Source organism: Caloenas nicobarica, chromosome 15 (assembly GCF_036013445.1).
Source record: "Caloenas nicobarica isolate bCalNic1 chromosome 15, bCalNic1.hap1, whole genome shotgun sequence".
Classification (NCBI taxonomy): Eukaryota; Metazoa; Chordata; class Aves; order Columbiformes; family Columbidae; genus Caloenas; species Caloenas nicobarica.
The window spans coordinates 7,210,026-7,223,390 of record NC_088259.1 but is presented as its reverse complement, the minus strand read 5'-3'; the positions used below and the strand labels follow the sequence as shown (position 1 = coordinate 7,223,390).

Below are 13,365 nucleotides of genomic sequence, written 5' to 3'. Positions count from 1 at the left end.
AAATGCTGATTTTGAAGAAATTGAAACATTCTGTGGGGAACGGGTTGATTTTTTTTGTTGGGTATACCCTGCCTGGTATCACCTCCTGCGTGCGCTCCCTGCCGAAATACCGGTGATGGGTCCTGGGTAGGGCAGGGCGAGGGGAAATTTCGGCATTTTACCTCCTCAAATGAGAGTTTGATGTGGGCTGTAAAAGAGGCATGTTTGTGTGTTTGTTTTTTAAACAGGTAATTCAGATTGTATGTGTGAAAATGCGGTAAATCCAAGGTCAAGTTAAATTTTTCCGGTGAAAGAGGCTGAAAATGATTTATCGAGTGAAACAGTTAAATACCAGGACAGTTGTGCTTTGTCTAATGCCAAGGGAACTAACCTCGCCTCCCTCTCTTTGTCCTCAGGTTCAGTGGCAAATATAGGCATTTGTCAACATTTGACAACAACTCCTTGGGACATCATGAATTTGCTGGAATCTAGACCACAGAGCACTTGCAGTAGCGCTTTTTAAGTTTGAATTTCATTTAAATGAAAGAAAAATAATAATCTGGATCAACTGAAGTGATGGCTAGCAAAAGAAAATCCACAACTCCCTGCATGATACCAGTAAAAACACTGGTGCTTCAGGAGACTGAACTGGATGCTGGAGAAGGTGATCGTGAAGGAACGCAACAAGATGCTCCTGCGGAAGGGCCAGCAGCTGGTGATGCTGGTGCCAGTAACAGTAATAGCGGAGCTTTGTCTAATGGGCACCGTGGTATTGCTGATGGTGACACTTACATCTGCAAGTCTTGTGACTTTGGATCTCAAGACGTTCATCACTTCTTTGGGCACCTGGACTCTGAGCACTTAGACTTTAGCAAAGACCCTGCGTTTGCGTGTGTTGCGTGCAACTTCCTGGCAAAAAGCCACGAAGGGCTCTCGCACCACAATGCAGAGTCGCATGCTGGTGAAACGAGCTTCATCTGGAGGGTGGCTAAGCAGGACAATCATACAACCGTGGAGCAAAGTCTCTGTGAGGCCACCAGCAGCCATGACCAGCCGGGAGAGGTCCCTGAGGAAGGGGTGGATGGCCAGTCTGAAATTATCATTACCAAAACCCCCATCATGAAGATAATGAAAGGTAAACCAGAGGCCAAAAAAATCCACACGCTGAAGGAGAACGTGTCGAGTCAGTTGGGCGGTGAGTCGGAGGTGAAAGACGGAGAGCATCCATTCCCAAACGGATCTGTGCCGGTCAGCCAGCCCACTGCAAGTTCAACAAAATCATCTCATATAGTGAATGGCTCCATCATAGGAAACGTGCCTGTTCTGCAGGCAGGGGTTGCACAACTTGTGTCACTGCAGCAGCAACCCCCGTTGCATCAGCAGCTACCTACGTCCAAGTCCCTTCCCAAGGTGATGATCCCCCTGAGCAGCATTCCAACGTACAACGCCGCCATGGACTCCAACAGCTTCCTCAAAAACTCTTTCCACAAGTTCCCATACCCTACAAAAGCCGAGCTCTGCTACTTGACCGTGGTGACGAAGTACCCAGAGGAGCAGCTGAAGATCTGGTTCACTGCCCAGAGGCTGAAGCAGGGCATCAGCTGGTCACCGGAGGAGATCGAAGATGCCAGGAAGAAGATGTTTAACACCGTTATTCAGTCGGTGCCACAACCCACCATTACAGTTTTGAACACCCCCCTGGTTGCGAATCCTGGGACTGTCCCACATCTTATTCAGGCGACTTTGCCGGGCCATGTGGTGGGGCAGCCGGAGGGGACAGGGGGGCTGCTGGTCACGCAGCCCGTCATGGCCAACGGGTTGAAGGGCAGCAGCTCCTCCTTCACCTTGGCGGTGACTTCGGTCCCCAAGCCGCAGCCGGCACCGCAGCACAGCACGGTGAGCTCCAGCAACACCGCGGGGGTGAAGGTGGTCAACAGCGGCCAGCCGCTGCTCACCGCCTGCCCCGCCATCTCCTCGCAGACCTTCCTGGATCCCAATGTGTACAAAAACAAGAAGTCCCACGAGCAGCTCTCGGCTTTGAAAGGCAGCTTCTGCAGAAACCAGTTCCCTGGCCAGGCTGAAGTCGAGCGGCTGACAAAAATTACCGGCCTTTCCACCAAGGAAATCCGGAAATGGTTCAGCGATAGGAGGTACCACTACAGGAACGTGAGAGGCGGCCGGGCTGTCTTCCCTGGAGACAGCGCTCTGGATTCTCTGCCCGAAATAACCTTCGATGTCTCGCCCCGAGGAGCTGAGCTGAGCCCTGCGGCGGCGGCGGCCGCGCCGGCTCCTCACCCCCCGCCGCGGCGTCAATCCTGGCACCAGGCGCCCGACTTCACACCCACCAAGTACAAAGAGCGGGCGCCGGAGCAGCTGAAGGCTCTGGAGAGCAGTTTTGCCCAAAATCCCCTTCCTGCAGAGGAAGAGGTGAACCGCCTGAGGGGGGAAACAAAGATGACGCGGAGGGAGATCGATAGCTGGTTCTCGGAGAGAAGGAAAAAGAAGGTGGCAGAGGAGAATAAGAAAGTGGAGGAGGTGGCTCGGCAGGAGGAGGAGGCGGAAAATGATGGCGGGGAAGGAGAGGACTCTTCCGATGAGCTGAGGGCCGTAAGTGAAAACGGCTCAGTTGACGCCTCTGGCAACAACCCGAACTCGGCGGAGCGGAAGGTGAGTCCCATCAAAATCAACCTGAAAAACTTGCGAGTGACCGAGTCCAATGGCAAAAGTGAGTTACCAGGTGCTGGCGGAAACGAGAAAGGGGACGGCAGCTCCAGCCAGCCGCCCAGCCCTCCAAAAACCAAACTGAACTTCAAAAAGACGGCCCAGCAGCGGCATCTGCTGAAGCAAATGTTCGTGCAGACCCAGCGGCCCACAAACCAGGAGTACGATGCCATCGTTTCCCAGACGGGCCTGCCGCGGGCCGAGGTCATCCGCTGGTTCGGGGACAGCCGGTATGGCTACAAGAACGGGCAGCTGAAGTGGTATGAGAACTACAGGCGGGGGGTGTTCCCCCCGGGGCTGGTGGAGGTCAGCCCGGCCGGCCGGGAGGTGCTGGAGGATTACTACGAGAAGCAGAAGGGGCTGCGGGAGGAGGACGTGCCCGATCTGTGCGAGCGCTCGCAGCTCAGTGCCCAGCAGCTCAAGGTGTGGTTTGCGGTGAAGGCGGAGGAGGAGAGCAGGGGCACCGGCCCCGAGGAGGGCTGCGCTGGACAGGCGGCGGGGACTCGGAAAGAGCCGTGCGAGGCCGGCTCGGAGGTGTTGGAGAGCAGCGAGCCGGGCGGCCAGGAAGGCAGCGCCGGGACCCCCGATGCCCCTGGCCCACTGCCCGCCATGCAGCTCGGTAAGAGCCCGGCCTCAGGCAGGGCTGGCTCGGCAGGAGGGTTTGGGGCACTGAGCGTTTCCCATTTAGGAAACTAAGGCTTTAGGTGTCTGGTCCTGCTGTTTTGGTTTTAACTGAGGAAAGAGAAATGCCAGGGAAGGAGGTGGTGGGTGCCCCATCCCTGGAAACATCCCAGGCCAGGCTGGACGGGGCTCTGAGCAACCTGAGCTGGTGAAAATGTCCCTGCTCGTGGCAGGGGTGGCACTGGGGGAGCTTGGAATGTTCCTTCCAACCCAAACTGTTCTGTGATTCTGTTCTATGATTTGAGGGTGAGGAGGGTCTGGTGAGATGCCGTTAGTGCAGCTGCCTGCCCGCCCATGCCTGCTTTGGTCACTGGATGCTGGCTCCACTCTGAAGCCAAAACCTGGTTTTATTTTAAACCTAAGTAAAACCAGTGGGAGTGTCTGGTCCCTTTACCTGCCCTGGGGTAAGGTGGCCCTTGGGTTTCATAGAATCATAGACTACAAGGTTGGCAGGACCACAAGGATGGTCCAACCTTTCTCGGCAAAAGCGTGGTCTAGACAAGACGGCCCAGCACCCTGCCCAGCTGAATCTTAAAAGTTTTTATTTATGAAGGGGAAGGGTATTTGGGAAGGAAGGGGCCTGGCTGCTGCCCTTGTACCACTGGCTCCCTCCATGCCTCCCCTTGGCCTCGGGCAGCAGATGTAACCCCTGCCTGCGCAGGCAAAAGCCTCTTCCCTTCCCTCCCTGACTGCCAGCTCTCCAGATGTGTGAGCATCCTTGTTTGGCACGGGGCGAGGTTTGGCTGTTGAAGATGGAGGCTGCAAGGAGGGAGAGGACATGGAGGGCTGGTGTTTACAGCTGCTGGCCCTACCCGTCCTCCGGGACTCACTTTCGAAAGGCACGTATGTGTGTGGAGGAGAGGTGAGGTGGTTTCCAAGCCCTCCCTGGGCTCTTCCAGAGTGCAGCCGGGGCTGTTCCCTCCCTGGCCGGGGTTCCCACCAGGTGGGGATGGCCGAGCCCCTTGCTGGGGTGCTGGGCAGCTGGGATCTTCTCCAGCCCCACTGCTTTGCTTCAGAGCGTCCCACACACCTCTGCCACGGCTGCAGGCCTTAAAAAAAAATAATCGAAAATTCATTGCTTCTCTCCCTCATCTAATTTAGCGTGGGTTTGAGTCGGGCCCTGCCCTTCTTGCAGCTGAGAACTCTGGATGTGTTCCTGCACCCTTTCTTCCCTCTCCCAGGTTGCAGGCCCCTGTGGTCAGCTGGAGCATGTCTGACACCTCTGTTCTTTTTCAGAAACGGACTGAACTCCAACCACCAGCCCTGGAGGATCCGCTCTTACCCTTGAGAAGAAATGTTTGGTCTTTAAGAAACCCATGGGCCAGCCTGATGCAAACCTCAGGAGCAGGACATGGTGATAAAGCACTGCCGTAAATGAGACCTTTGAGCGCAGCCCACGAGAGAGCACGTGTGCAAAAACTGGGCACTTGGTGCAGAGCTCTCGGTGGCCCGGCCGAGTGGATGGCTGAGAGCTGGCAGAGGCAGGGGCTCTGCTCCCACCCGTGAAGTAGGATGCTCATTTGCTTTCCAGAGGACAGACTTTCAGATTTCATATTCATATACCGATGCCTACAGCTGCCTATACAAGCATAACAAATCTCAGACATTGTGTAAACAAGGTCATTGCTTAGATACGGACTATCATGGCACAGTACTTTTTTTTTTTTTCTCCTTCTGTCCGTTAAAGTGTTTGTTCTCTAAAGGTTGGCATGGCTGCATATATCCTCTCCACCCTTTCTGGTCCTTAAGCCCTGGCAGTGAAGGGCTTTGCAGGCAAACAAATGTGTGTGTCTATTAGGAAAGGAAAAGTATCTGAGAAGGAAACTGCCAGTCTTGCATTAAAGTCCAGTGGGAACTGAGTGGGATTTTTATCCCAATGGATGAGGTTAGATTTAGCATTGCGTACTCTCCAATAAGTAGCTGGTCCTGAACCCAGATAACTGAGGAGATGGAGTTTGGTGTCACTTGTCCCTTGTCGGCTAGGATATTTTCCCCTGCGCTCCTGGAGACAGACTGCGGCAGGCTGTTAAATCTCCAAGTCTCCCTTTAATCGCTGAGAACTAGCACATAATAATTTTTCCATCCTGACCTGGAATCCTTTTTATTGTTCAGAGAGAACAAGCTGTTCTTCAGAGAACAAACGCAGAGAATACTCAGTGTTGCTGTGAGTGGTTCAAGTCATTGTTGTCTCCACGGGATCCGCGAGGCAGCAGCTCTTCTGCAATCAGGAAGTTTCCCTCTTGCAGCCCTACATGACAGATCCTCCTGCAGCAGCGCTGGTAACTTCAAGTGTTTGTTCCAGTATTTTTTTTTTTGCCTTTTTTTTCTATTTCATATGCAATAGTTCTGGTGAAATAGCAAAATAAATTTCCCGGTTAACCTGCCTGCTTCCCGGTACCTGTACATTTTTAATGCGCCCATGTTGTCTTGGGTGGTTGGTTGCTGTGTGATGCAACTACTTGCAGATATTTTTTTTTAATATTCTTTTCTAACAGAAAACAAGGTCTAGAAGGGAAACTCTTGAGCTGAACGGTCCAGCCAAATGCTGTGTCAGACTGTTCTGTCACAAACTAATCAAATCCCAGCTCAAAATTGGTTCCATGTCTTGCCTTCACTTTTGCTCTTGGAAGGCTATTCCAGAATTTCACTGCCTTTGAGTGGTTAGAAACTTTATTTAAATTACTAGTTTGAATTAATTCATGGCTGGTTCATTCCCGGTTTATTTTGCAGCCAACATTGTCCTTTAACTTAAATAGTTTTTGGTGTTTATCTGCTGATGTATTTATGGAGAGTAGTCATAGCTCCTTATTTTTGCCAAGCTAACTCAGCCAAGCTTTTTCAGTAGAAGGATTTTATTTAGTGAGAGCTTTTTAATGTGGGAGAGTTTATTGTTGGTGGTAAACGATATTTATTAGAAGGGTGGGTAGCAAGTCCCAAAGGATCAGATCCAGAGATTTACGAAAAAATCTGGTTGAAAACCAAAAAAGCTCTTTCAGAACCTCTTCCAAAGATGGTGTCTGATTTCTACCTTTAATTGCCCTTGCTTTTCCGATTCTTTCTTTGTCCTTTCTTCAAGACGCCGCCTTGCACACCTACATGGAGGGATTTTTATCTGCTTGGTGCTTTGCAAGAGAGGGTCTCCTCTCGCTTGGTACATGCCTATGCGGTAGGTACCTGTGCCTGAGCTCACGTAGCTCCCCCAGCACCCAGCGTAACCCCGCGGCCAAGCGTTAGCATCTGCGTCAGGAGGGGATGGGTAACTTGCACCCTGAAGGGAGCCGGGGCAGACACCCACACTGTGACCATCCCTTAGCAGTCAGACAAACGCTCCCCAAAACGCTGTGAGCAGGGGTGCTGTCATCCCGGAGCACCCTCTGCGACACCAGACTCCCTAAATATTTTTTCTGTTTAGAAGCGCTATTGCTGGTCACGGCGGGGTCAGAGATATAACCAGCAGCTGTCCCACCTCGGCCTCTTGTCTCCTTGGCTGGGCAGCATCCCTGCAAAGACAGCCAGAGCCCCAGGGGTTCACCCTCGTGGGTGCAATCCTGCGCACCCCGAAATCTCAGAGGTGATGGGGGAAGCCGGGTGGTCCTAGAGCTGGAGGCAGCAGATCTGGGAGTCTTGCAGCCCGAGAGTATGTGTGTGTGTACGGTGTCACCTTCAGAGAACAAATACAGGTAGGTAATTTACTCTCTAGTGTCTATGTACATGCAGGTTTATTTAAGTACACATATATACAGTTCAGATATGCCATTGATTCTTTATTGCATTAAGATGTACATTAAAAATGTACACTTTTACTAACTACTTGCTATATAAATATGTTGGAAGTGTAGTTTGGCCCGTTCAAGGTGATTTTCTGTGGGATTTTTGGTGTACACTTAAAGGCCTGTGGCTAATTGGAAGAGTGATCCCCGCTCCATCTACAGAAATGCTTAAGGACTTGGTATGAACTGGTCCCTTCAAACCGTTTTTCCATGCACTAGCTGAAATTTTTTGCACTTGGATCATATTCAGCCAGTTTTCCAGAAAAATGAAAAGAGAAGTCTTATGAGCTGGAGGGAGAATTTCCCGGTGTACACAGAAAAACCAGCCTTGAGGGTTGGAAGCTGCTGAGGTTTTTGAGCTTTGTCTCCATGCATTCATACAAGCACAGCAGGAGTTTTCTTTCTTTTGGTTTGGAGGAATTTTAAAAAGTGGTTCCATGCAGACTCCCCTCGGACGTGGCGGCCGGGCAACCAGGCTGGCAAGCCCCATTGCGAGGGGAGGGTAAGAGTTAGAGACAAAAAAAAATCAAAAAGTAATCGAGTTCCCTTTCTAACTCCCACATTCCTTGTTATCTGCATTTTTTTTTAGTTGACTTGAAATCTCCGTGAAAGTATAAGCTAAAGATTTTTGAGAGTTTGGCTCTGTGGTCCTCTGTTTCCTTAGCACGTTGTTTCTGAAGCTGAGGAGAAGCAGGTGTCATCTCCAAACAGACTCGGGTTTTGGTGCAGGACATTAGAAATGTGTTTGCGTCTGAAAATGGAAGGAGTAATTGAGAGGTGGCTTTGACATTCCCAGCAGCTCTTCTGGTGTTAAGAGGAAGCATCACCACAAGTCTATACAGTGTGTGAATATTTATCATCATCTAATCAAAGATTATTATCTTACTTGAAAGGAGGGGTGTAAGATAGAGGTTGCGTAGCCAGCATCAGTAAGGAAGGGAAATCAAATTCTTCACCTCCATCTGCTCTGTGCGAGTTTGGGCTTGATAGGCACAGTAGTCACTGTTGGCTTTAATCCATGTGAATCTTGTTACTTATGTCTCTGAGGCTTCTTAGATTAGGGACATAATCCAATTGCTTAATAACCCCAAACCCTGATTTGTGCTGTACCTGCTCGCTTGTGTAAAGGGCTGCTGGTTCTCCTGATACAAGGAACGCAGTTATTTCATTCGTGTCAGCAGGTCCTGTCACCACGAGAAGCCACCACCAAAAGCAGTAGCTGGTGGCAACTGTGATGAGAAATGCTGTAGTCAGCCCACAAGTGCACTTGGAACCTTCACCTGCATGAGTGATGCTCACACAAAGCTGGAGGTGCAAGGTATGTGCTTGGTTAATTTTTGCTAAGTGTCCCTTGTCTGTTTAGAAGGATGTAGAAGGCTGGTTTTACATTTACGCTTTTGGGCATACTTTTTTTTTTTTTTTTGTGAGAAGTGACAATTTTTGGTCACAAGTAGAAGTGTTGTGTTGTCTTCCCTGCAGCCCCTCTCTTAGAGACATTATTACAGAGACAAACTGGTCAGAAGGTGATGCTTGGAATATGGGAATCAGAAGAGAAAGATGATTTTCAGCACTTAGGCACAAATTAGAAAGTTAATATGATGCTGCACCTTCCTGTCAAGTTGATTGTATTTAAAGCGCTTGTAAACTTCTCTCTCCTGTGGCCCAGATAATTTTGGCGTTGCTCTTTTCAAATCAAGCAGTGGCCTAATGTGATACAGCAGCTCGCTGCAGTAACCTCTGTTGTCATCTCTCAGTTCATCACAAAACCAGCAGGGTAAGACTAGGCAACACTACAAATGGAGGGGGGATGAGACACTTGCAAACTGTACCTTTTTTTTTTTTTTCCCTCAAAGTTTAGTTTCTGCTGTATGTTTTACTGGCAGTGGTCCCTGCCAGGAATGCTGGATTTGCATTGAAAAACTTAAAAGCAGAGCAAGGGAGCTCTGTTGCCTAAGCAGTGATTTTTTTGTTTTGTTTTCTCGTTATTGCCTGTTCCAGTAAAGAGTGCTCTGTTGGCTGGTGTTGGCCATATTTTGATGGCACAGTTAAAGCCACTTTTTCCCTGTACTGATGGAAGCTGGTATTAGGAGGACTCTTGCTTACTGGTGCTAGTGAAGGTTGGGCTAGGAATCCATGGCATAGAAAACTTCTTGCTAAAATTGCACTTTCTCTCTGCCCCATCTGGCTCGTGGTGGTGTTATGGGTACGTGGCTGTGATTCCCCTTGCACATACTAACATTGCACTAAAAGAGAGACTTTGGGAACAGCGTGTTGATCACTTTGTTTCTCAGCAGACCACAAAGTCAGCCTAATGGGGTCCTTTTTTTTTTTTTTTTTTAATTATTATTATTTAGAAATCATGCTGGTGCTGAATGACCTGGAATTTTTGCTTGGATTTATCCAAAGGAAAATGTAATTGTAGCTGCAATGGGACCTTTCATAAGGGTGGCCGTGCAGCTTGGGAGCAGAGCAAGGGCTCTGCTGTGTAAACCGTCTTTGTACTGGGGAGGTGTGGGGGGTTCCAGTGGGGTTATTATTGTGGGTTTGTTTGTTTGTTTGTTTTTTAAGACCACGATTTTAGATGGTCACCTTGGCAATCGTGTGAGACAGGAAATAGCTTTTACTTTTGGTAAAGGTTTAAAGAGGAAAAAAAAAAGTGAAGCTGCCTGTGATTGTGGGCTGTGGCTATTACTAGGGCTAGGGTAGCTGGTACCTGCTATGGACTTTACCTGCTCTTATTCTGAGGGCAAGAACTCCCTGTAGCAACAATGCCACTTCTGAGAAGTGAACAGCAAGTTTCCCTTCCTTTTGTATATGTGGATGTGAGGGTGGGCGAGGGGAAGAGCTTGCTTGTACAGTTTGTTTGAAATGAAACCAGACATTTTTTGGTCGTTCCTAAATAAAGAGTGGAAAAGACAAATAGGAGTCGACTGGTGATTGCACTTGGGTTTGGGCAAGCTCCTGGGGCAAGCGGTGCTGAAGTGTCCAGTGATGGTGAGAGCAGTCCTGCACAGGGGGATATTTGCTTGTCCAGGAGCCAGGAATGCTCAGTCACCACTCTCACATGTGTTTTAAAAACACGGTAACTTACCTGCGGGGTAAGGCCATGAGTGTGAGAACCCAACAGCATGCTGGAGCCCAGGTACCTCCATCTTAGGAACCCTTCTGCACCTGGAGTTACCTGCTTGTCCCCACTCCGGTTCAGAAAAGCTTGGTCAGCGGTAGCACATACTCATATTTTACCCTTTTGGGTCAACAACATTAAACTTGAGGCTGCTCCTGGTTATTTCTCCCCCCAGCAGCTGCAAATTCCTTAAAGCCAAGAGGAGGGAGAGAGAAGCACAGCCTCCCCAGGCAGGGCTGCACCCCAGCTCCTTGGTGCAATTTGGGGACAAACCACCACACATCCAGCCACCACGTATGTAATACTGACACTTTTATTGTCGTTTAAAGCTAGAGCGGCCTTGTAAACATCGAGTTTCACTACTGGACCCATAGGCAGTGGCTACACAGGTAGATGCGATGCCGCCAGGACAGAGATAAGTGCCGCCTTGGTCACTCCAGTCCCCCCGTGCCCGGCGTGCTGGGACCGGTCCAGCTAAGGGTGGAAGGATGGCTGCAAAAGGCCTCGGCAGCTGCGCGGGATCTCCGGGAATACAGGCAGAGCAGCAGTGGCAGAGGGCTGGCTGGGTTTTCTTTAATTTTTTTGGGTCTCTTTCCTTGCCATTATAGACAGTTTTGTCTCTCACCTCGGCGGCTGGCAGGCTGTACGCACGGATGCGCTTCATTAAGGGCTTGGTGGTGAAGGTTGGTGGGTGTTTGGGATGAGCTAGGGGTTTTGTGTTTATTTGTTTGGTTTTTTTTTTCCCAATTTTTTTTTTTTTTTAGTTCTCCACTTGAACACCCTTCAGCGGAGAAACTGGAAAAGCTGCCTGAAAGTAGGCCATAGCAGTGCCGTTTCCATAGAAACCAGTTCACAGCGTGCCGTGAGATTCACAAGCACTTGCAGGTGCTTTCGCCCGCCGAGATGGGCTACAGCCGGTTGTCCCCGTTGATCCGGGTCCTCCGCAGTACCCTGGGCACAGAGAGAGGGGACACGGCTCAGGCTGACAAAGGGCAATGCTCCAGTGCCAAAAGCCACCCCACGGAGGAAAGTGAGGGCTCAGCATGTCCCCCGCGCTGGGGGAAAGTGCCACCAGCTGGGGGGTGGCACCTCCTTGTCCCACCCTATCCCCGTGGACCCCAAAGCAATGACTCCCCCAAGGCTTGGCACAACTTTCGTGCTGAAACTGAGAGTTTTCAGGCAGCAAACAAGGCTGCAGCTGCACGCTGGATTATGGGGAGGCTGCATTTATCAGCCTGCACAAAGCAGGCTGAAATGCTAGGGAGGCCTCGCGGTGGGAAGAGCCTAATGAGCACTGGCATTACCTTCGCTCCCGGCTCTCGAAGTGGTCAGCAAGCTGCTCCTGCGACACACGGAACTCCTCAAAGGGCTGCTGGTACCGCGACTCGAAGGAGCCCTCTCTGCCTCTGCTCGCCAGCAGCTGACTGGAAGCATCCCCTGCTCGTTCCCGCAGGGCTGAAGCACTGAAGAGGTTTATTTCGCCATTCTCCTGCTTAGATTAGAAAAATAAAATATAGAAAGGGCTTGGGATTTTGAATTGTATGTCTCGTAACAAAGGCAGTCCCAGTGCAGGGCCTCAGCTGCCCTGTGAGCTGCAATGCAGGGCGTGCAGGGCTCACAGGATCCCAGGGTTTGCAATGCGCAGCTGCTCTGTCTTTAGCAACCATCGCTGGCTCCCTCCAATGTCATTTTAAATGGAGAAATAAAAGAAGCATCTGTCTCTGACAGGGCTCTGCCCTCAGCTTATGCCAATGCGGATGGTGCTGGGCCAGCCGGGCTCTGTGATACCAAGCTGTAACTTCCCCCGAGTGCAGACAGGGACTGGGACGGAGCAAATCTGCCTCCTTCAGCTTTTGCTGAAGGCATCACCAGGCAAGTCAAATGCAGCCCAAGCAGGACACTGCCTGAAATGCCTCAGCTCGCTGCAGGAGGGGAGCCCAGAGCTTCCCATCCCACCAGCCCTCAATGCATCCCCACAGCCCAGCAAAGCTGAGCTTTGCTACACTGACCCACCAGCAGCACAGAGCCCTTACCTTGCTAGGGAAAATGTCTATCTTGACAAGCAGGGAAGCCAGCTCCAGGTTCTCGCTGTAGTTGTTTTTCAGGGGTACAGATCGGAAACCTAGAGAGACAGTTCTGGTGTCACCCGATGTGTCAGTCCCCTGGCACAGAACTCCAGTGGGTTTTCTCTACGCCCCAGCACCCTCCCCTGGCAGCCAGCCCCAAGGGATGGCAGCAAATGGATGTGACCTGGCACAGGACAGACTGAGCCAGCCCAGAGCCTGGCAGCATCCTCCCATGAAACTCAGCATCTCCCCAGCTAACAATGCAATTAGCAAAGTGGTGAGGACCACCCAGCCACCCCTCATTTCACTGAGCGCTTACCCGTCTTCAAGCCTTTCACCAGGAAGGTGGCCTGAGCCAAGAAGTTCTCATCGCTGAACATGTCCTCCTCATACACCACGAAGCGGAGGAAGGCAAAGTCTGGGTTGCTGACCTGGAAGTGGAACTGCTTCGGGGTCCAGAGAGGGTTCAGGCCATTGTCCGCTGGTCAGAAAACACCCTTGTCACTGGGCAGCCCCCACCAAGCCCTGTACCTACCCCACGGGGCCACACTTTGCTCATGCCACAGTTGGGGTGGTGGTGGTGCCTCCCGCTCCCTTCCCTTCATTAACTCACCCACAATCTCAGTTTTCTGCTTGACATTGTCATACTCAGCACCGGACACCTCCACCTCCACAAAAGGACAAACAATTCCCCTTCCGTTTTTGGGAAGGTGCCGGGCCCCAAGGACCTGGGCAGAGAGCAGGAGAGACTTGGTAAGAGACAGAAGCAAAGGAAAAAAACCTTGTTTGTATACATTTTCTTTCCAAATAAAGCACCCTGGCTCTGCTAATTGGAGAGAGAAGAGACACCGACAGCCAGCCCAGCACATCCTGCCTCTCGGTGAAAAACAGCTCCCACCCCTGGAAGCTGCTATGGTGTTACCAACCACCAGTTGGACTTGTAAGCCATAAAACAGGTTCCTGTCTGCTGCCCGCACAGCCTGGGACCACAGCATCCCTTCTACAGCCTGCCAAGCCTGGGGAG

At 50.9% G+C, this 13,365-nt stretch overlaps 2 protein-coding genes across 8 annotated transcripts in view; one reads left to right on the top strand and one right to left on the bottom strand.

Moving 5' to 3' along the window:
* The window catches only part of ZHX3 (zinc fingers and homeoboxes 3), a 46,665-nt gene extending 36,611 nt beyond the window's left edge, over positions 1–10,054 (top strand). For 3 of the 4 annotated variants that reach the window (XM_065645557.1, XM_065645559.1, XM_065645558.1), the window contains exons 3-4: positions 396–3,319; positions 4,618–10,054. In XM_065645557.1, coding sequence (XP_065501629.1) covers positions 556–3,319; positions 4,618–4,628 — 2,775 coding nt within the window. In that variant the 5' untranslated portion in view covers positions 396–555 and the 3' untranslated portion in view covers positions 4,629–10,054. The remainder of the gene's footprint in view (positions 1–395; positions 3,320–4,617) is intronic. The other variant, XR_010607040.1, reaches the window with a different exon arrangement.
* Positions 10,055–10,598: 544 nt separating this feature from the next.
* PLCG1 (phospholipase C gamma 1) overlaps positions 10,599–13,365 on the bottom strand; it is a 47,672-nt gene continuing 44,905 nt past the window's right edge. For 2 of the 4 annotated variants that reach the window (XM_065645577.1, XM_065645578.1), the window contains exons 28-32: positions 12,955–13,069; positions 12,661–12,822; positions 12,309–12,397; positions 11,580–11,767; positions 10,599–11,226 (exon numbers count right to left, since the gene is read on the bottom strand). In XM_065645577.1, coding sequence (XP_065501649.1) covers positions 11,184–11,226; positions 11,580–11,767; positions 12,309–12,397; positions 12,661–12,822; positions 12,955–13,069 — 597 coding nt within the window. In that variant the 3' untranslated portion in view covers positions 10,599–11,183. The remainder of the gene's footprint in view (positions 11,227–11,579; positions 11,768–12,308; positions 12,398–12,660; positions 12,823–12,954; positions 13,070–13,365) is intronic. The other 2 variants (XM_065645579.1, XM_065645580.1) reach the window with 1 other exon arrangement.